Here is a 23321-nt window from a genome sequence, read left to right as displayed (position 1 = left end):
CCCGTCCGGAGGAGGAAGGCCGGCCGGCTTCCCGGAGGAGGCGGCCTCTTGGCTCGGTGGCAGGGGAAGGTGGGTTTGAGCGGACAGTGAGCTCCGAGGGGGCCGTTCGCTGTTCGCTTCTGGATCCCCGGGGCCGGGAGAACGCCGGTCAGAGCAGACGCTCAGTAAACATTTGTTAAATGAACAAGCGAAACCCGGGAGCGAACACACGACTCCAATTGTCCGCGCCGGACCTGCCCAGCATCCCGTGCTCATACTCGCCCGGGTCAAGCCTCCGCCCCCCCTGGCCCCGCCCCTTCCGTCGAGGCCGTGCCTCCACCCCTCACGGCCACACCTCTGTCCCTTCAAGGCCCCGCCTCCGCCGCTCGCGGCCAGTGCGCAGGCGCAGAGAACTGCCGTGCGAATGACGTCACTCCGCGCCAGATTCCGCCCCGGGGAGGGGGGCGTCGCGCAGTGATAGCGTCGCCATGGAGCTGAGGGCGGGTGAGGGGCGCGGCGAGGTCACGGGGTGGTTGAGGGGTCACGGGGTGGTTGAGGGGTGTGGAGGGCGAGGGGTTTGGAGTGCGCAGAGTCAGGTCCCGAGTTGGGGCGCCCGGGGATCAGCTCCTTTCCCTGCTCTGGCCGCGGCCTCTTGCCCACACGGGGGTCCGGGCGCAGGGTGGGTGCCAGGGGATTCCGTACTCATGGTCACAACAACCTGGCGAGATCGGCACCCCGCACCGTCCCCGCTGTGCTCCGGGGAAACTGGCTCGCCGCTGGTTCAGGGGCAGGATCCGAAACCGATGTTTCGTCCAATCTAGGCCCTCCCTGTGCCAGACCCTGCTCTAGGCACCGGCGAGGCTTGTTCCCGAGCCGCTGCTCTTTAGGAGGTCGCTCTCTCCTGGGGAAGTGCCTTGATTGATTGTGGGATTGCCTGCACAAGGAATTCAAGGCTCTGTAAAATCTACTCCTGACCTCCCTTCATGTGCACCCTACTGGGGCGAAGTAAACAGCACAATAAACATGCTTACAGCACAGTGGGGTGGTAATAGCGACCCTGGGTGGAGGCCAGCCTTGTGCCAAAAGTGAGCCGGGGTTGGAAACAGGAGGATGAATGAGACCCAGGCTGACCTACAGCCTCTTGGGGGAATAGTAAACAGACCATTACAAGACAGGGTTCAGGTATTTCACACATTAATACTGTCACCTTTTATTATTCTAATTACTTCCCATGTTGGTGTAATTTTCCCAAGACAGGGACTTGCCCTTTCTGTGTATTTCTCCTGCCCCCCAGCTAGTCCATTGCTTTATAAATGGAAGTCCATAAATGTTGGTGATTCACTGAGATTATGTGTATGTGTGTGTCCCACGCAGTATCTATACCATACTGGAGATACTGTCCAGGTTAGTTAGTGAAAGTGGTAAATGTAATAAGCTTATAATAGTTGTGCCAATATAATTGTTTTTGTTGGTTTGAAAACAGAACAAAGTGTGAGCTGGACTGGGAAGAGGAGGCTCCTTCCCTAAAGGAGGGGCATCAGTCTGAGACTGTGCACTCAGGAGTGCTTCCTAGAGGAGGTGGCGTCTAGCTAGACCTGAAGGGAAAGAGGAACTGAATAGGAAGAGGGGAGCAGAGGGTGTACAAAGGCCTGAGGGAGAAGAGAGAGGCAGGTGTTGACCCAGAGAGCCAGAGTGGTCAGTCAAGGTTGGTAGTGATAGTGCAGTATTGAGTAAGATTACCATGTGTGCAAACCAAAAAACCAAACCTGTTGCCATCGAGTTGATTCCAACTCATAGCGACCCTATAGGACAGACTAGAACAGCCCCATAGGGTTTCCAAGGCTGTAATCTTTACAAAAGCAGACTGCCACATCTTTCTCCTGCAGAGCGGCTGGTGGGTTTGAACCACTGACCTTACAGTTCGCAGCTGAGCACCTAATCACTGTGCCACCGTGTGTGCAGTTCTTAATAATTCACACAATGCTGGCCATCTAAGTTGTTAGGAAAACAAGTCAGGTAGTAGATCCCGGAGTGATCTGAGACAAACTTCTGTACCAGGAGACCCTTATGGACCAACAAAACCCAATATCCAGTGAAGTGTTTAAAATGTGGAGCTGTTACCTCTATGTTTTTTCTGCTTCACTGGGAACCGATTTTTATATTCCTTCGCTGCCAAAAGGGGCAAGCAATTCACGCAAACCTTGGTAGTACTGCCCCAGTCAAATAATTACGCGTGTATATCTGTTGTCTAAAAAGTCGTTTCCAAAGTCTAAGATAGAACGAAAGATTCCTACACTAATCAAGGGAATTGTAGCTGCTGATTGAAAGTATTAACTAGCTTACAAATGAAAAATGGTTTGCCCTTGGCTGGTAACTGAAAGGTTGACTGTTCGAACCCACCCAGCGGCACTGAGGAAGAAAAGTCTGGTGATCTGCTTCTGTTAAGACTGCAGCCAAGAAAATCCTATGGAGCACAGTTCTACTCTGTAACACATGGGGTCTCCATGAATCCGCTTGATGGTACCCAACAGCAACAAGCTTAGAACTTGTTAGAAATCACTTAGGGTTAAGGCAAGCTTACTTGACTTACAGCAAGAGTAAACTAATCAAAGCTAGATCAATACTCAATAGACAGTGAGGACTAAAGTACAGCTTCTTTGCTTCTCAAGAGAACTTCTGTGTCCAAGCAATGACCCTTTAGGAATGCCTGGTTACATGGAGTGGGCTCCATTTTGTTCTCTGACATGGGTGTTAACTGGGTATAGAGAGTTGAGAAGGGGCGGTGGTGACACAGTAGTTAAGTACTCGACTGCTAACCAAAAGGTCGGTGGTTCGAACGCACCAGCCACTCCTCAGGAGAAAGAGCTGATGATCTCCTCCTATAAAGATTACAGCCTAGGAAGCCCTCTGGGGGGCAGTTCTACTCTATCCTGCAGGGTTGCTATTAGTTGGAATTGGCTCAACAGCGACAGGTGTAGAGAGTTGAGGGTGTAACTGTGGAGCAGGCAGACAGTGTAGTCTGTGACTGCATGCAGACTATAACTTTTTACTTTATTAATAAGACACAACCCTTTGTCGTGATAGGTGTCACCAAACAGGATATTCGTGAAAAAATTTGGGACTACATGGAATCACAAAACCTAGCTGACTTTCCCCGACCGGTTCATCACAGAATCCCTAACTTCAAGGTACTAAAGCTAAACTACTCCTGGAGTAATGCGGAGGAAACAAGATAGTCCTGCATGAATAACATGGGTAAATTAAAACTGCTCCTGCACCACTGCCTGGTGGGTTAGAATCTGGGGAACAGAGAAATCAGAGCCATCTGGCAGGGGTGTGGTTGGTGTTTGGAGACGTCCCTCATCCTGTTACTTAACCTTCATGCCCAGTGACCACGCTCTTGCCTTTCTGACCATGGTTGGTTGTGTCTTGAGAATGAGGTAGCGCCGAGACTCCTGTTTACTATTTGATAAAAAGAAAAATATTTATCCTGGCTGGAAGCATGTTATTGTTGTGCTGCCTTTTCACAAACCTGGCTTCCCTAAGAACGTTATGGAGGGAATGGGCTATTTAAGTGCCGCCCAGCCGTTAACCACTTTGGAAAAAGATGAAGGACTTGCCAGGCCCTGAGGACTCTGGAAGGCAGTGGTTAAGCACTCAGCTGTTAACCAAAAGGTTGGTGGCTCTGCGGGAGAAAGACCTGGAGGTCTGCTCCCATAAAGATCACGTCCCAGGAAACCCTCTGGGGCAGTTCTCCTCTGTCCTACAGGGTTGCTGTGAGTCGGAATTGACTTGACAGCACCCAACAACAGCAATTCTGGGCCTCAGTTTCCCAGCAGTTCAAAATATAAAACCATCAGAGACGTTTATGATCATATTGACATAAAAAAGTTTGTGTGAAAGAGAGGACGTCACACAGCTCATAACCTCTGGCATGCGTATTTTCCAAGAGAAGAAGAAAGCACTTTTTGAAAATATTCTGGCTGCCCAGCCAGGCCTGTGGGACTCAGCCTGTCTGCTTGCCACCCTCCACTTTTTGACTGGACTCTCGCTTCCATGCCTGGCTTCTTGGAAGCAGCGTCATTCCTTCTTGGTCCTCAGCTGTGCTGGTTCTGAGACAAGTATGGGATCCTGTCCCTTTGAAAACTGCTCATTCGTATGGTTTTTGTTATTATTTTGATTTGTTTTTGTTGTTCTGTTTTAGTGCTTGTTACCCCAGGGAGATGCGCCGTGGTGGCACAATGGTTAAGTACTCAGCTGCTAACAAAAGGTCAGCAGTTCAAATCTACTCAGCGGCTCCATGGGAGAAAAGACCTGGCGATCTGCTCCTGTAAACATTACAGCCTTGGCAACCCTATAGGGCAGTTCTCCTCTGTCTTTCGGGGTTGCTAGGAGTTGGAATCAACTCAATGGGAACTGGTTTTGGTTTACTCCAGGGAGAGAAATGTCCATGAAGTACAGGGAAAAGGGTGAAGGACACACCCAAAACCCACTGCCATCGAGTTGATTCTGACTCATAGCAACTCTGTAGGACAGAGTAGAACTGCCCGTCAGAGTTTCCAAGGAGCACCTGGAGGATTTGAACTGCCAACCTCTTGGTTAACAGCTGTAGCACTTAACCACTATGCCACCAGGGTTTCCGAAGGACACACAGTCATTAAAAATTCCTCAACAGCCAGTTAGCCAGCAGGGGGTGGGCTCTGAGCCAGCGGTAATCTGCTGTTTCTTGGCGTAGGTGATGGTTGCACAGGTGTGTTCATTTTGTGAAAATTCATGGCATTTTGTACTCACAGTTTGTACACTTTTTGGAATGCATGTTTTACCTCAGTAAAAAATAACTTGGGGCTAGGCTAGCTTTCTCAAGTTTCTTTCTACCCTGGCTGCTTTTGTCAGTTTCTTTGGTTGCCTTCTAGTTCTTGTCTTCAGAATTAGGCACCCTGCCTGTCTGGGTGAGATGCTCAGCCACACAGACTGCGGTTGTCATATTGGACAGCCCTCTTGGTAAACGTGCATGTGCATTTAAAAACAGGGTGCTTCTCAGGCTGCTGAGCAGTCCCCACACTTGCAGGAATTAAAAGTGGCCAGAACCGTTAAAGTAAATCCCAACGCTCCCCAGAAAAATGCTTGCTTCTTCATCCTTGATGTAATCTGGCTCTGTCTGTTTGCCTGACTAGGGGTCTTATCTAGCTTGCCAGAACATCAGAGAGCTGGAAGCCTTTACCAGGACGTGGAACATTAAAGTGGGCCCAGATAAACCACTGGAAGGTGTTCGGCTGCTGGCACTGCAGGTAACCCCGCTTCCCTGAGCAGGGGTGGCCCCCTGTGTGGGGGGGCAGCCCTTTATATAGAACGCTGGGGCTCTGGCTCCCCTGGCGCAGGAGAGGACAGTCCATGAGTCTCTCCATTGTTTAGCGGTTGGTCAGTCAGAAGTCCTGAGTGTTTCTTGATTCAAAGATAAAGGATATTCAAAATGCTGATGTTGAGGCATTCCGAATTCTGATGCACCTCACCAGAAGAGAAAGACTACAGCATGTTTGTTTTTTCCACATTTATAATATTATTATTCTTGGAAACTTGATAACCCATGAGTAAGAAATCTGATAAATATGTCCCCAAAATATATAATGAATTAGAGCAGTGCTTCTCAACTTAAATATATAGGCACCTTTTCAAGGAAAAAAAAAAAAAATTCTGTGTTGATTTAATTTATTGTAATTTAATTTGATATATACAAACATAAAACTAGATATAGTTTTTTTATATGTATAGCTCTTATGCAACCATAAAACCAAAATAAGCATACAAATTAAATACAAACAGAGCTATAAAGCAATAAGATCAAAGTAACATCAATTTAACATAAGGGATGATATGGTTTTGCTGAAACAAGTCACTCCCCACAGCATGACTATGGTACTGACTACTGTGGTGTAGGATCTTTGGAAGTCGGCAGGCCTAACGTGGCCACGTGCTGTGTGGCCACTCAGTTCTCCCATCATTGTTGTCGAGTCAAGGCACTGAGAACCGTTGGTTGACAGAGGGCATCTCTCTTAGCCTAGGTTCTCTAGAGAAGCATATACAGATATAGAGAGAGATTGCTTCAAGGAAATGGCTCACGCAATTGTGAGGAAATGGGTCACACAACTGTGGAGCCTGTCAAATCCCAAATCTGTGGGTCAGATGGCAGGCTGTTGACCTCTGCTGGCTCTCATGGTTGTAGTGACTGATGAACCTGAAACCTGCAGGTCAGGTGACAGGCTGGAGGTCCCTGCTGGCCTACGTCCCAAGAACCGAAAGTCAGATGCTGAGAAGTGTGCAGAATCAGAAAGAGAGCAAGCTTTTCCAGAATATTCATTTATATCACAGATGCAGGCCACACCCCCAAGGAAACTCCTCTTCCAACTAATTGGCTGCTCACATCAGTTCAGAGAGTGGGAGGTGACACATAGTTTTTGCCAAACCACTGAGAACCATAGCCTAGTCAAAGTTGACACATAACATTAACAGCCACAGCACTTTTCATGCTGGGTGGGGAAAGGGACAACTGAAAGTGTTTCTGTGGGGAGGAGGAGTGGGATGCAGGGAGCCTCCTTGGCCAGCTCCAAGAGGGACACTCTCCCTAGTAGATGGACAGGACTTCCCTTTAGACTCTCTTCCCTTTAGACTCTTTGGCTTCATTTCACTATCAGTAAATCACTTTGATGAACTAGAAGTTGGGACAGCAGCAGCAGCAGTATCGTAGCAGCAGTGGATGTTTATTGCGTGTGAGGCACAGTTCTAAACACTTGATTGAATTCTCCCAGCAGTCCTATAGGAACAGTCTTTGTTCCCACACTACCTCTTCGTCGCCAGGCAGTGGAGCCTCAGCTCTAAGTAAAATCGACCACCCTACACACACATACACGATTTGACTGGTTTGGCAAACAATTTCTTTGGCACATACACAAGGAAATGCGGGTAACAGTACTTCCTTCTTTCCCTAAAATGTTTAAAACACACATACACAAGAAGGTTGTTATGTATAGTTTTTTAATGTGTGGATCCTCTTTCCTTTAAAAGAGCCACAAGACCTTATTAGTTCCAACACCACGATTGAGAACGGGATTGTTCAATAAGATCATACCACCTCCCGGGGCAACGACAGACATCTTGAGAAAATGTGCCACCTCTCAGGTAAGTGCAAGAAAGCGGCATTCCTGAGAAAAGAACTGTTCTCGTGGAGACGGAAGATGAATTAACACAGTGTGAAAGAGCCTCATGGCGTTGGAAGTTATTTCTAACAAAGCCAAATGCACGAGGATGTTAAAAATGTTCAGCAATTCTGTCACTAAAGAAGCCAAGTAGAAAAAACATGAACAAGTGTATGCCGTGTGTGCAGCTCAGTTTCTATTTTCCACCAAGTTGGCAAGTTATAAATTCCCTCATGAAAAACAAAAGCAAAAACAAATCATTGGTGCTTTGGCGCCCTCTAGTGTTAACTTGTGATGTCGGTTTCCCCAGTTGCTGTTGCCTGTCAACTGCCACTCATGGCAAGCCATGTGTGTCACAGTAGAACTCTGCTCCACAGGGTTTTCAATGACTGATTTTTCGGAAGTAGATTGCCAGGCCTTTCTTCCGAGGCGCCTCTGGGTGGCTCGAACCTTCAACCTTACTGACCATTTTTTATGTGCTAAATTTGTTACACCTGTTCTCTCAATCCCAACAACAGTCCAACGAGGTAAGTGGGGGTATTCCTGATTTACACATGAAGAGACTGATGCTCAAAGTTACAGAGCCCACTGCGGTCATGGCCAATAGTGGATTTGAACTCAGTTCTGTTTGACTCCAGAGCCTGTGTTCTTCTGCCTCATGAGAAAAGATGATTTGTTAAATATGATGAAATGAATGTCCTATTGTCACGTCACTTCCTCCTGACCACTTTCCTGGAGAGGAAACTGGGGGAAATGAGTCCTGAAATGACTCCAGAAATGAATGGTTTTTCCTGAAAACCCACTTCTGTCCTGCCTCATGCTTATCGCAGGCTGGTGCATTTATTGTTTTGTACAGGAGATTGATTCAAACCGTGATCACTGAATAATAAAGGGAGAGCGTCGCTGCAGTTGAGGCTCTAAAGCCCATGTCTCTGTTTTAGGGTGTGAGGAACTACAGTGTGCCCATCGGCCTGGACTCCAGTGTCCTTGTGGATCTGGTCGTTGTGGGCTCTGTCGCTGTTTCGGAACAAGGTGAGATGGCAGAACATGCACTCTGGGTCAGGATAGCTTATCCTGAAGGTGCTGCTCCGCAAGCCCTCTGTCTGTCGTTTGAAAGCCTGTGGTAATTTCCACTTTCTGGATGTCTGCCTGGGCTCTGAAACCATGTCCTCCGTCCTGCGTCCCTCCCCTCCTGGCCTCACTCAACACCTTTACAGCACGCTTACTTTTCCAAGAGGAAAAATAAAGTGAGATAACTCTTAGGTGGTGAAAGGTTTGCTCTCTGCTCTCAAGTCGGCTGGAACTGGAGCTGAATGTATTTGCAGAATGTCAGTAAACAGTTGGTTTTGGAGGGACTCCAGTGACTAGGAAAACATGAGGTCTTGAGTCGTGTTACGCAGTGGCTGCCTCCTGAACAACATGGTGTGGCCTGGGACTTCCTGCTGGCTGGGGCTCTGCCCTCCGGGCTGGTGAGACTGCGCTGGCCCTCTGTCAAGGCAGAGTCCCTGTGCCTATGTGCCTCTGCTCAGCACCCTCAGGAGGTGAGCCCTGTGGTGACGTGGGACCATCCCCCTCTGCTGAAGGCCTGGCTGGGTGCTCTTTGAAATCATCTGCTTGTCCTGCAGCTGGACCAGAAGCCTCTGGTAGGGTCCACCTGCAGCAGACATACCCTCTTTTAGCAATGGGAAGTTAGCAGATTCCTCTTTAAAAACACACACACACAGGGTTTCCCTTTTGTAATTCAGGGATGTACAAAGAAGAAAACAAAATTGTCTATAAGTCTCATTGCCCAGATAACCTCCTGTTGATATTTCAAAAAAATAAAAATAGTCATGCATATGGTTAGGAAATTTAAATGGCAGAGAAAGCTGCATCCATGCGTTTACCCCATTCCTTTTCCCAGAGGTACACTGCTAACAACCCTGTGTGTATACACATCCATACCAACGCCTGTGTGTGACGTTGATGTCTTATAGATTTTATATAGATATTTTATATATACATCTACTCCTCACTTATTGAATGTCTCATTAACCGACATTTTGAATTTACGATAACAGTAAAAAATCTACTATCTATTTTGTGCTGTATTTCAGGCAGTAACGAACGCCGAGGTGCAAGGTGAGAATATCACTGGCTGTGGTGGTTTAAGCTTAGGGGTCAGCTTAGGTGTCACCTTGGGCCCCGTGATTCTCAGTGGTTTGGCAGTTATGTAATGATTTAATTTGACAGTGGTGTTATGATGTAGTCATCCTCCATTTTCACATAATGCTGATTTTTGCATAATAGCCTGGTCTTTGGGACCTAAGCATGTTGATAAGTGAGGAGTGGGTATATCTCTTTTCTATTTTCACAAAAGGGTAACAGTATATAAAAAAAAAAAAAGTGCTCATATTTTGCTTGATGGTGTATCTCAGAGGTCTCCTGTCAATGCACACAGCTGACCTCATTGTATCAAGGGGCTGCATGGAACATCCCAGAATATATTTCACCAGGTCCTCACTGATGGACAGCTGTGTTATTTCCAGGGTTTGGTTTTTTACAGATGATACAGAAGGGAACTTCCTTGTCACAAAGTCTAGGGAGCTTTGGGGACTGTCCCTGGGATCATTCCTAGGAGGATAATTGCCACACCCAAGGGTGTGTTTTAAATCTTGATTAGGTCTTGTTGAATTACTCGCTGGAAGGGTTGCCCCCATCCAGTCCCTGACACTGCATGCCCACTCTCTTCCTGTCCCCTTGTCAACAGCTGGAATTGGCAGACTGTCATTTCCACCAGTCTGGCAGTGAACAGTGGCATCTTGTTTGCCTTTTGATTTGCACTTAAGTATGAGTGAAGTGGAAATGTTCACTGTTCATTTGCTGTGAATCTTTTCCCTGAACCGTTTGCATCTTTTGCTGCTTTTCTGTTGAATTGTTTCTTTGCATGCCTGCCTGCAGGTGTTTAATCATGTAGGCAGTGTGAGCACATGAGAACCTGAAAAGACAGGGGCGATGAGGAATTTGTTCTTAGCCGTTTTAGAAACTGCTCTTCTGTTGCATTTAAACGTGAGCCTTGTTAACCTAAAGCTCCTAAATATGAGCTCGGTTTCCTTGTGTAACACGTTTAGAATGCGCACTGCTCACTTCACTGTGTTTTAAACACTGCACACATTCCGTGTCATTATCCACTTTAACTCCTGAGAGACCGTCTTCAGTGCGCTGCTCGTGGGGGTTACAGCTCCTGGGGAAGGGCCGGGGATCCTGGATTTGGGTTTCCTTTCCGCTGTCACCTAACTAACAATTCCCTCCTCGAAATGTCCCAGACCCCGCGGAGGGCTGATTTTCTGCATTCTCTCTCAGGCTGGCGGATTGGGAAGGGAGAAGGCTATGCTGACCTGGAGTACGCCATGATGGTGTCGATGGGGGCCGTCCGCGAGGAGACGCCCGTGGTCACAGTCGTCCACGACTGCCAGGTGCTCTCTGCGAATGGGCCAGGCAAGGCCAGCGCCACGCTCCTCCCAGCGAGCTAGAGCAAGGGGTACAGACAGACAGGCCCCTCGGAGACAGCGAGAGGGGTGCGAAGGGGACAGACAGACAGGCAGAGGCAGGCCCCGCCCTCTCACGTGCTCCTCACGTGCTCGCCTCAGGCGTGGTGCTGATTGGCTGTATGAGGCCGTTCTGCAACTCAGAGCCCGTCTGCAGAGGGAGGGATTGCCACAGGCAGGAGGGGCTGCCGCAGGGGTGGGGCTGCCACAGGGAGGAGGGGCTGCCGCAGGGGTGGGACTGCCACGGGGGTGGGGCTGCCACAGGGGTGGGACTGCCACGGGGGAGGGGCTGCCACAGGGGTGGGACTGCCACAGGGAGGAGGGACTGCCGCAGGGGTGGGACTGCCACGGGGGAGGGGCTGCCGCAGGGGTGGGACTGCCACGGGGGAGGGGCTGCCGCAGGGGTGGGACTGCCACGGGGGGGGGGCTGCCGCAGGGGTGGGACTGCCACGGGGGGGGGCTGCCGCAGGGGTGGGGCTGCCGCAGGGGTGGGACTGCCACGGGGGTGGGGCTGCCACAGGGGTGGGACTGCCACGGGGGAGGGGCTGCCACAGGGGTGGGACTGCCACAGGGAGGAGGGACTGCCGCAGGGGTGGGACTGCCACGGGGGAGGGGCTGCCGCAGGGGTGGGACTGCCACGGGGGAGGGGCTGCCGCGGGGGTGGGACTGCCACGGGGGGGGGGCTGCCGCAGGGGTGGGACTGCCACAGGGAGGAGGGGCTGCCGCAGGGGTGGGGCTGCCGCAGGGGTGGGACTGCCACAGGGGTGGGACTGCCACAGGGGGAGGGGCTGCCACAGGGGGCGGGGCTGCCGCAGGGGAAGGGGCTGCTGCTGGACTAGCTGCCTTCTACTGCAGAGGGCACAGTATTAGCTCTTTTGTCTGCTTTCCTCTGACAGGTTGTTGACATCCCTGAAGCACTCCTTGAGGACCATGACCTCACCGTCGACTATGTGCTCACACCAACGAGGGTCATCAAGACGGGGTGCAGACGCCCAAAGCCAAAGGGCATCACGTGGTGTAAGGTAGGCGTGACGTCACAGAGGCTCTGCTGCTCAGCAGGTAGCTCTCTTCTAGAGGGTTCTCTGGCCGGGGGAGCAGCGGCCCCAGCCGTAGTGCAGCTGTTAAGTCAGAACCAGCTGTGGAGCGTTGGAACAGCGCAGCTGACGGGGCCGACCGAGTCAGAGGCCGCGGGCACGAGTCCGGGATCGGCTCTGACAGCTCCTGGGGTCTGATACCAGCCAGGCTCCGGGTCTGCTGCTGCGTTACGACCAGCTGCCGACAGCAGAATGGACTAGTCTACCGCTTTGAATTTATATTTGGCTGTTTCTCATTTTTAAGAGTTGCTTTCTACTATCTCAGGAGTCCCTAGGTGGTACAGATGGTTAAACACTTAACTACTGACTGAAAGGCTGGCAGTTCAAATTTACCCAGAGCACCTTGGAAGAAAGGCCTGCCGATCTGCTTCCAAAAGGTTTCAGCCTTAAAAACCCTCTGAGCAGTTCTACTCTGCACACATGGAGTTGCCATGAGTTGGAATCCACTGGACAACACCTAACAACAACAACAAATCCCAGCTACAGTGTGGCCTGCCCATGAGTTTTTCCTTTTATGAAAAGAGATTTTCTCACTGTGTATCTGGAGTGCCAAGCAAAACCAAGTGGTGTGGAAGGCAGCCCCCAAAGCCTTCATAAGTCTAGTGCCTTCATGATGTTCCTCTCCAGAGTCCGTAAGGGGATGTATTCCAAATTAGGCTGCTGTGGAAACCTGAGCCCCTGCAGCCAGCCTGTGGGTTAGAGGGCTGCTTCTGCGTCAAACAGCCCTAATTACTGGGGACACACGGAAGGGTTGGGCTCAGTTTGGATGAGACTGTTGGAAACAAGCATTCTTGTCTGTGCCTCCCATTCTTCAAATCTGAATCATCCAGAGTTTGAAAGAGGCCTTCTGTGGGGCATGGAAAGTAAACACCATCCCTCAGAGTGTGACCACGGAAACAAAGTGCCTCACGCCATTGCAGGCCCAGCAGGTCTTTCCATGGCAGACACCCACAGGCGGCTAGGGCCCCAGAACAGCCAGGTGGCTGAGCACTCGCTTCTAGGCCAGCCCGTGATGTGGTTGGGAGGCCTGAGCACGCGTGGGCGGGGGTGGATGGGCAGGTCCCTCAGTGTGCTCATGCAAACGCCAGTTCATGGTGTGGCAGGGGAAGGTGGTTGCCATACCTCAGGAATAGTGAAGCCTCCCCTGGCGTCTTTCTTAAGAACTTGGGGTTACCTCTGAATTCGGGTCCACAGCCTACCTTTAGGTGGAGGCGGACACAGGGGCAGGAGTGATGGCTGTCCTCTCAGAGCAGAGGGCATGGGTCGCGGGGGGCTATGTGAGGGAATGGGCCCATCAGGGCAGCTTCTCAGAAGAGGGCTGACGGCAGCAGGTGATAGGAGGCTGCCGCGACCTCTTCAGGAAGAGGGAGGGATGCCTTGGGAATAGCCAGAGCTGAATCTGCAGGCTTGAACAAGAAAAATGTGAAAATAACCAGTTAGGTCCCTGGCCATGTCAGATGAACATACTCCCTCTTATATGAAAGAAATCCTGCCAGCACCCCAATGCTTACAAGGCAGTGGGGGCTTTCCTGGCTACATGGAACCCCAACAGTCTCCCCCTCTTCCCAGCAGGTGATGGGCATTGATGCAGTTTTGGCAAGAATTACAAATTTCTGAAAAGCCACTCCCATTTTGGGTTCTGCATTCTCAGTTCTACCCCACCTGGTGGTCTGTCGCTTTGCACTGACCACGTGAAGCTGTAACATTTTCTAGTCCCCGAGCGTTGTGTTCTTCCTGGGTAGCTGCACAGCCAAAGAGAAGTTTCATTGACGATGGTTGGGAAAAAAAAACCCTAAATTGCAGTTAAGATTGGGGTACCCCTCTTGTGTAACCCTCCTGAGCCCCGTTTTCTTAGCTCTCAGGATATTTGGGTGTGTGTTTCAGATAGTTTTTGGGGGAGCAAACATTTCATGATATTCTACCCATGGACTTGTTGTCATGTAAGTATTAGCATCCAGGAATTGCCTCCTGCCTATTTTATTGGAATACCCAGAATATAGCAAATGGAGTATAAAATGTGGTGCCTTTTCTTTGCTTGTTCCTAACACTCAAGGGTTCTGCAGCATTGAATCCCCTGGCTTATCCCTCACTTCTGTAAGTAAGTCCCGCCCAAGCCTGTAGGCCAGTCTGATAAGACTCTGAGTGTCCACCTGGGGTGACTTTGAACCCTGCGTCTCCTTGACCTACCTTCAAAGGCCACGTGGGCTTTCCCTCAGCCTGTGCTCCTGATTAGAAAACGGGAGACCCTCTAGCACGGGGTGTAGAGCTGAGCTTAGAAGATCACGTGTTCATCGCTCAGTAGCGCCCAGTGTTTTATCTGTAAAATGTCAGCGCTAACCTCATAGGGTCTGTATTAGTCAGCATTCTCCAGAGAAACAGAACCAGGAGGAGGTATATAGATATAATATATATAAGGAGTCTTATGTCAAGGAATTGGCTTACACAGTTGTGGGGTGGGCAAATCCGAAATCTGTAGGGCAGCCCAGCAGGCTGGAAACGGGCAGGAGCTGAAGCCGCAGTCCAGGGATGGAATTTCGTCCTCCTTGGGAACCTCAGGTGTTTCTCTTAAGGCCTCTCAGCGGACTGGATGAGGCCCAGCCTGATTACAATGGAGAACTCCTTAAGTCGACTGACTGTAGGTGTGAACACATGTACACTACACACACCTTTGCAGCAGTTCCCAGGTGAGGGTTCGATTAAGTCACAGGTGCTATCACCTGGCCAAATTCACCCATGAAGCTGACTGGCACGGGGCTATCGGGAGACAGTGCATGCCAAGGGCTGAGTACAGCGCCTGGTAAGCATTTGTTGTCGTCATCACTGCTCTCGTGAACGTGAGACGGCGTCGTTAGTAAACACGAGAAGTCAGCCTGGGCACGGTTGCACTGGTTGTCTTTCCTTTGCTGCGGGCGGAATTCTCCTCTGTGAGCCAAGACCGGGCCTCCCACCAGTCTCTGTGGACATGTACTATAAGGGGGTGCTGCTGATGGGCTGTGTAACCCCAGCTCCACAGAATCAACTTGTTGGAAGTCTCTCTGTCCATCTATCCATCCATTTATCATCTGTCTCTCTCTCTCTCTCTTACCTACCTACCTACCTACCTATTCAAACTGACTAACCCAATAGACCCTTTTCGTACTAACTGACACCTCTGGCCAACTCTGTGCAGAAAGATGTCACTGAGCCTTGTTATAATCAGGTAGTCCCCAACTTACAACGGGGTTCCTTTCTGACAATTTCATCCTAAGTCGGTTCTGACTTAAGTCAAATAGTTCTTTTTTTTAGTTTTCATTATTATTGCTTTTTATCATCAGTATCTTTATAAATCACATCTTTGAATATCTGCGAGTGAACATCTGAGAATGCTGAGTGATGACATCAGCAAATTACGACCTGCAATGTTGTATGTAGTACGTATTACTAACGATAAGGTGTACAAAAAAAAACAACAGCTGGCGGTGACTTGGTTTGTCGTGACTTAAATACGTCATAGATTGGGACCTGCCTGTCCGTGGTACTTGAGATCAGAATGCTAATCAATGTTGCAGGGTGTGAATGACAGGTATGGAAAAGAACACATTTCCTCGGCTTTCTCTGTACTCTTTTGAGCATGCTTGTGGAGGTATAATTATTCCACCTTGGTTATCTGGAAGTTTCTACAGGCATTTTCATCAATGAAGGATAAGCGTTAGTCTCGTGGAAGAGAATTAATAACTTTGGTGGTTGTTGTGTTCAACATTGGACGTGCTTTTGGTGCCTGTGTATCTTTGTCTGCATCTGCTCAGGCCCATCACAGCATTTCAGAATGAGGGGGGTTTCGGGTCATTTCCCCCAGGCCCCCATCATCTCGTCGAGAAGAGTGAGAGCCACAAAGCCAAGCAACTACCCAACGTTCCAAAACCAGTTTGTAGCTGCAGTAACATCCAAGTCCCCTTTTTGGGGTTAGCAACAGATGCCTTGAGAGTTAGATTTCTGATTTGTACTTAGCATGTGTTTCTAGGAGAGAGATTTTTTAACATAATCTTTAATGAGAGTATGTATTTATAAATGGCTGGCGTCTGAATGCTTTGGTGAAGAGTGACCATAGCATATAAAAGAAAACCCAGTTGGAGGACGGAGTGATTAGTGACAGGAGGGCAGAGATGTGTTTTAATGTCTGATTAACAAGTAGAAACCTTTCACTGCACATGGAAAATTGACAAAAGGAGACAAATGTTCCTAATTGCCAGCCAGGGAAAACAGAGTCAGACGGCTGCACCTTGTCGCATGGGCGTGGGAGTAGAATGGTCTGCGCGTTGGAGGCATCCTGTCCTTGCTCAGCACGGGTGAGTCTTCAAGGTCAAAAACCACATGTAGAGGGGGAAATACCCAAAGCTGCTTTCTAGTCAGGAAGACTTTTCCACTTAGAGCTGGTGGAGGAGAGACAGAGAAGGGACTGATACTAAGCTTTTTCACTCCTTACCAAAAAAAAAAAAAGCCTTGCTTTTGACGTGAGCAGTTTTCCCACGAGGGCGTGCACTTCTACTGTGAAGACCCCCTCTGCATGGGCCAGGGTGGCAGTGGACAGCGTTTTCAGGTGGTCCGTACGTGTGGTGCAGACGTTTCCAGCACTCTCTAGCTGATGGCAGCGTGCACAGCCCCACAAGGGGCACAGAGGAGGACTCCCCCGCCTTGCTTTGGAGCAGGTTTCTCCTGCAGGATCCAGAGTGTGGGGCCTCTCCCAGGTCAGGTGTCCCTGAATACTCCCTTCCGCCCCAGGGAACCTGGGCTCCGCTGGCCAGAAACCCAGGAGCCATAGCCATCCAGGGGTGGTCCACGGGCAGGCTGTACCAGCAGGGCTCGGCCAGTACCTCTGCTGGGGAGCCACTGTGGCCCTGGGCTCCTGCGGCCCTGAGTGACACCTCCTTCTTCCATATCATTTTCTCTGCTTATAAGCGCAGCTTGAAGTTTGGTCATCCTTCCTAAACACTAGATCTAGTAACTGAAGAAGTCCTTGAAAATCTCATTATGACCCGTTTGAGTCAGTTTTCAAATATGCCAAAGGAAAGCAGGAATCTGAGCTCTTTAGGAAGGTAGGACAGGGGTGTGGACAGTTTGCTTGGCTGGGCTGCGGTCACCTGTGGGCATCCCAGGACCCACTGACTGGCTGGCTGCGGTCACCTGTGGGCATCCCAGGACCCACTGACTGGCTGGACGGTGGTCACTGGGGGCATCCCTTGTCCCAGAGCTGCTAGGAGCCTAGCCTAGTTGCGGCAAATCAGTTCACAAGAATCACACGGAGTCAAGCGGAAGAAGATTCCTTCGAGTAGAGGAGAGTAGTAGGATACTGTGAAGGAGCCTGGGTAGTGCAACGGTTGAGTGCTCGGTTGCCAACCTAAAGGTCAGTGGTTTGAACCCACCAGCAGCTCCGTGGGAGAAGGACCTGGTGATCTGCTCTTGTAAAGATTACAGCCTAGGAAACCTTATGGGGTAGTTTTGCTCTTTCTATAGGTCGCTATGAGTCAGAATCAACTCGGTGATACCCAACAACAGCCGCACACTGTGGCCCTCTCCGAGGCACAGGCAGAGTTTTTGCTGTCAGTTACCTCTGCCTCAGAGACAGGGAAGGAGCATTTCTCTCTTTGCAACATCCGTGACAGCCTGAGCCCCTTTGCTTCTAGAGACCCAGGGAGAATGAGCGTCCCCGCAGGGACTTCTGATGTGCAAAGCAGGGAGCAAACCACGTGCTGCTGAGGACCCTCCCCGCCCCCTGCCAGGAAAGCTGTGGGTGAAGGGAGACAGTAGACCATAAACAAAGCCAGATACTCAGTTAATGAGCACTGAGAACCTTTAGGTTTGCAGGAAGGTACTTGACTGTTCCGTGTGTTTGTATTTCTTTAACTGGTACTCATCGCTGGTTCCTAGCTGGGCCTGTGGGCCGTGAATAGACTCAGAGGCGCATGGACCCTGGGAAACTGTTCACGAAACTGTGGGTACCTAATTCTTGGGAGGGAGCCATAGCTTATCTCAAGGATCCCAGACACCCCTCGGGGTGAAGAACCATTGCTCTAAGTTATCTGTTATGCCAAATACAGTTAGAATGTCAATAAAACAAGTTGCTGTCCAGTCAGCCCCGACTCTTAACGACCCCACGTGTGTCGGAACAGAACTGTGCTCCATAAGGCTTTCGGGGGCTAGATCACCAGCCCTTTCTTCTGAAGCACCTCTGGGGGGACTCGAACCTCCAGCCTTTCAATTAGCAGCTGAGCATGTTACCTGTTTGTACTAACCAAGGACTCCAGAACATTGATACTAGTTATCTTATTTATTCTAATTGCCCAATTTGTGTGCTAATCTGTGTTCTGATCCATCAGAACAGACCTCTGGGAAGCCTGTGTGTGGGGCACCAGTGGCTTTTCGGTCACCGTTCTCACTTACAAGCTTCGTGTCCAAAAGGAAAGCAAAAGTCATCTCTAAAGATAGAAAACTGCCAAGAAGGACCAAACAGCTCTCAGTCCCCTGTGATTCCTCAGACAACATGAGGCTAGTTCTTCCCTGGTCTCATTGTTCAAGCATCGCTGGACTGGTCTGACCCATGTGAGCAACACCCCCAGTGCAGACCTGTCCCCCAGGGTGGGGCTGGACAGATTTTCACATGTGAGGCTGTATCAAGCCAGTTCCAGTCTTCAGATGGGATCAGCCAGTTGAGACTATTCCTGAAGGCAGGAAACAGCATCATCTGTTGGGCCCCTTCTTCCGCCTCCTTGTGAAGGTCCCCAGGAAGTGTCCACTGATTAATTGGACCAACCCAGATAAGGCCAATGTGTTTAGAAGTCCTAGGCAACCGAGAGGGAAGATTTGTGTGTGTGTTATTCTGTCGCTTGAGGGCCGGTTGTTAGAAAATGCTGTCCCACTTTGGTCATGATCGAGGGTTGGCCCCTGGACATGTTCCCCTGTGAGGGGTGAGGGGAGGAAACTCCATGGCCCTCTTATTGGCCTTTTCTCACCTTATCCCAGGCGCAGGTGTGGGGAGGCAGGGCGTGGAGGCAGACAACCCCGCTGCCCTGGGGGTGTCAGGGAAGTTGCCGTTTGTGTCCCTGTGTCCCTAAGACCAGCACCTTCAGCTCATTCTAGAAGAGGGCCCTGCCAAAAAGCCCAGTTCTGGCATTCTGCTCCCCGGGCCTTGCAGAGAGTAGAGTGTGCCCACTGTCCCTACAGCTGCGATAGCAGCTGGACAGACTGCCAGGCCAGTGCTAGTGGGGCCCCAGCTTCACTGAAGCCAAGGTCACAGCTCCAGGCTCATGACCGTGGGGGTCCCACTGCCCAGGCCCATGCTGGGCCACGCTCATCCACTCTGCGTGTCAGATGTATGTCAGAGGCTGAGACCCCCTGCACAAACCTCCATGGCTGATGGCCTGGTCACCAAGGCGCATTCCCTGTTGGGGCACCAAGAATAGCAGGAACTCCTTTGCTTTTTCAGATCAGCCCTGAGATGCTGGAGAGAATTCCGGTGCTGAGAAGCCTTCGCCATCGAGAGCAGCAGGCAGGGAAAGATGTCAGCCTTCAGGGGGAGCAGCAGCATCTTTGGGAAGCTGGCAGCAAGCATATGGTTCCCCTCAGTGCTGTTCGGAAGCCCCAAGATGCCCTCCAGCCCACGGAGGGCTCTGTGCCAGCAGCCAACAGCTGCCTCCACAGGGAGGGCTTGCCACCTGACGCCACAGCCCCACCTGTGGCCACCGTTCACGTGGGCGACCTCCCCGCAGGTGCCCGAGTGAGCGAACTGAAGAGAGCCCTTCGGGAGCGTGGTGCTGCACCCCTGCGGCTCACCTGGCAGGGCCCGCGGCGCCCGGCGCTCCTTGGTTACAGGGACCTCGCCGAGGCTGAGCGGGCCGTTACTTGCCTGCAGGGCCTGCGCCTGGGTGCCAGCACCCTGCGGGTTGAGTTGGTGAGGCAGCTGAGGGACAAGTGAGCTGGTGGCCAGCAGGGTCCTCAGGCAGAACCAGGCTGGAGGGGGTGCCCTCATCCTCACTGGCCGCCATGACATGGGACAGCCTGCTGCGCAGGGCTTGTATGGACCTTCTGCACCACAGACCTCGGCTGGTTCTGTGTCCTAGTTCTTTCTAGGAAGTTACAGGCCTCCCATGAGTGCCCAGCAGCCCCTGATGGGCAGGGGACATGAGTGAATGATGTATCTCAGTATTCAGGAGACTGAAAACTATGTAATTCAGGTGCCAGCTTAACTCCTCCTTTTTGCCTGCTGTGATGTTTTAATCTGATTTTCCGGAAGGTTCGGACTGCGTGAACGGTGGACGAGTTGCGGAATGGTGACAGCGATTGAGGACCATCTGTGCTCTGAATTTGGGGGAGTGGGAGGGTAGAGATGAAGACAGGCGACCCCTGAGATCCTGCCTCTGGGGAGTCGAGGCAGGGCCCTGGTGGAGGGCAGAGTTTGGGCAAGACCAGAGAACGGGCTTGGGGCTCTTGGGTTCTCAGCCAGGCATTACGGAATGAGCAGAGCTGTATTGGCACCACAGAAGTTCAAGTGGTGCCGCTCCAGTTGAGAAGGACTTGTTCCCGCAGGCACAGCATTGCAAGGTGCGGGGCTGTGCAGAGGGGCCTGCATGTGGGTAAGCTGGCCTGGTGCCACCCCCTCACTCCTGCCTCCCTGGGGAGCCCTGCCTGGGGCAGCAGGAAGCTCCGCCTCGCGGGGAGACACTGGCTTTGAAAAGCGGGTTGTGTCTCCCCTTCCCAGCCCACATCACAGACACACACCCACGTCTGCCCAGTGCTCAGGTCTCTGGTTTACTCTCCCGCCAGGTCTCTGTTCCTGAGGAACAAACTGGAGCATGGCTGACCTGCACTTTCTGAACAGAGGCACTTTTGCAATTGATCTTGGGCAAAAAGTCAAAATAAGCATTTAAGTGGAGATTCTGTTTTTTTCAAATGCACATGGGTTGGACATTTTTACGTTTTAGCCAGAGGGTCTTACCAAGTGTATTTTAAGCATGTTGTTATGCCTGGAGAGGGCTGGCCTGGTAAGTCTTCTCCCTCTTCCCCGGAAAAGGCATTTCCTCACTGGCGTTCCCCTGGAGACTGCAGAAAGTCTCTCCTCTGACACGGGTTTTACTCCAGACGCAGGCTGCTTTCCCAAGTTGTCATGAATGAAATGAGGGGTGGGGAGATCTTAAAGTGCCCTGGGGCCTGGCCCGGCGGCTCCACTCCCCACCTCCTCTGCCCAGAACGGTCACCCTCTGGCCGGCTGGTTCCTCTGTCCGCTTGATGTCACAGGCCACCTCTGACCACCCCGTAACAGTAACCACTGGTCATGCCAACCTCACCCTGCTTTATTTTTCAGACTCCTTCCTCCACGTGAAATGCTTTTGTTAATTTTTTGTTGACACTTTTATTGTTTCTTTCCCACTGTTCAAAGCTGCAGGAGGGCAGTGAACAGGCTGCGGCCAGTGGTGTTACTAGGGCGGCGTGGGGGCGCAGACCATACCGGGCGACACTGCAGAGGGGGTAACACCAAAATGACTGTAAAGTTTTTGTGCAGTGTTTCAGCAGAAATTTACTATTTTTTCTAAAAATAACCCTGTGGTTAGCTTTAACAACAAACGCATTTTTCATAAGCCTGGATTACACGTAGCAGTATACGTACAAGGCTCAAACTCCATGCGGATTTACTTTTCAAACCTTCTAGCGTGCTCTGGTCAGAGCTGTCATTATTACCCAGTTATGATGATGCTTCGAATCCCTTGGCTTCCTCTGCACCCACTACAAGCATGCGCTGTCGTTCTGGTTGCTGCCTGTGTTTTTATAGTCACCGATTTTATCCAATTTTCTGGCGTTTTAGCTACACTGTTGTGGTAATTAGCATGAATGGGGGTGACACCAACCCTAGCGATGGCACTGGCTGCAGTCAGGACTCCTGGTTCCATCCCCTGCTGTGTCTCCAGCAGCTGGGACTCCTGGCAGAAGTGTATTGGTGAGTGCACACATTGGAGCTGGGAGATGGGGAGGAGACCCTGGGTCCTGCCAGCACCGTCTGAACTCCTGCACCCAGCTGTACCTGAAGCCAGACCTGCCTTCAGACCATGGAGTTACACAAGGCGATAAACTATCCATCCTGGGTAAACCAGATTGCTTGGGTTTTCTGTCACTTGTAGTCAGAATAATCCAGATATATCCTACACACGTAGTCCTTGACGACATATTTGAGTTACAATGAATGGCGCTTAGGACTGTCTTTTTTTACATCTTATCAGTAATATGTACTACATACAATGTTGTCGTGTGTAATTTGCTGATGTTATCATTCTCAGGTGTTAACTCCTAGATGTTCAAAGATCAGATTTATAAAGATACTGATAATAAAAGGCAATAATAATGAAAACTAAAAAACAAAAAGATAAATTGACTTATATCACAACTGACTTATGACGGAATTTTCAGAATGGAACCCGTCGTAAGTTGGGGACTACCTATAATCTGAAACAGTTCATCATTTTTATTTTTGTGGAAAATAGATTACCAGTAACAGTTGCTGTCAGGTCAGCCTCTGACTCATGGTGACCCCATGTATGTCAGAGTGGAACTGTGCTCCATAGTGTTTCCAATGGCTGATTTTTGGAAAGCAGATCACCAGGCCTTTCTTCCAGGGCACCTCTGCGTGGACTCAAACCACACCAGCCTTTCGGTTAGCAACTAAACACATTAATTGTTTGCACCACTCAGGGGCTCAGGAAAATAGTATTAGGAATTAGGAAGTATTAGTATTAGGAAGAACTAAGCATGAGAACTATTAAAAAAAAAAAGTTCCCCAAATGTGTTGGCCTACACACCTTTTACTGCTCCATCCTACGTCAGGGAGCCTGTGAGTCAGAGTTCTTTGCAAGGCAGCCCTGAAGAGCACGCAATTACACGGTGAGGACTTAATGGCCTGGCCTTTTTGTTCCCAAGGCTCTGGGTATTTGTTAGCACCATAATTGTGTAATTCACATAATGATAATAATGATAATAAGGGAAAATAATGGAAAATGACCCCTTAGCAAGGTGCTGAGCCTCTGTGGACCCCTTTTAAATGAGGCCTTCTTGATCGGGGGCCCTGTCCTGGAATGTCCTAATGGTCGTGTGGCTTTGCCAGTGGACAGTGAGGAGACTTGTACAGGATCTTCAGCGACGCAGTTTCTAACCACACACACCCTTAACTCTGTGATGACGATGCAGTGGTATTGGCTCCGTCCTATGCAGAGAGCAAGTCCTGTAACCTGTCCGGGCCATCGTTTCCTCATCTTTAGAGCAAAAGGACTGGACTTGCCGATGTTTAAGTCCTACCACTTCTGGTTCTCTGTTTCTTTTTTAATAATATTTTATTGTGTTTTTAGTGAAGGGCTTACACAGCTGTTTAGGTTCCCATTCAGCAATTTCTACACAAATTGCTCGGTGACATTGCTTATATTCCTCACAATGTGTGGACATCTTCATTATTTCTGCTCTGGTTGTTCCGTTTCTATTGATCAAGTTTCCCAGCCCCCTTACTTTCTCATTTCTGT

General features: G+C 50.3%; 1 protein-coding gene across 2 annotated transcripts; it reads left to right on the top strand.

The window, feature by feature from the left end:
- The first annotated feature begins 400 nt into the window (after nt 1–400).
- On the top strand, nt 401–23321 carry MTHFSD (methenyltetrahydrofolate synthetase domain containing). Of its 2 annotated transcripts, none has more exons than XM_049864416.1 (8): nt 401–483; nt 3064–3167; nt 5154–5267; nt 7039–7152; nt 8111–8201; nt 10512–10624; nt 11593–11718; nt 19250–23321. In XM_049864416.1, exons 1-8 carry the CDS (start codon nt 468–470, stop codon nt 19736–19738), a joined length of 1167 nt encoding a protein of 388 aa, XP_049720373.1. In that variant the 5' UTR covers nt 401–467; the 3' UTR covers nt 19739–23321. The 2 variants fall into 2 exon arrangements, with proteins under 2 accessions (XP_049720373.1, XP_049720374.1); XM_049864417.1 differs by lacking the exon at nt 5154–5267 and adding an exon at nt 5009–5122.

This window comes from Elephas maximus, chromosome 21 (genome assembly GCF_024166365.1).
Source record: "Elephas maximus indicus isolate mEleMax1 chromosome 21, mEleMax1 primary haplotype, whole genome shotgun sequence".
NCBI lineage: Eukaryota > Metazoa > Chordata > Mammalia > Proboscidea > Elephantidae > Elephas > Elephas maximus.
The sequence above is the reverse complement of the archived record's forward strand: the minus strand, read 5'-3'. Positions and strand labels throughout refer to the sequence as shown.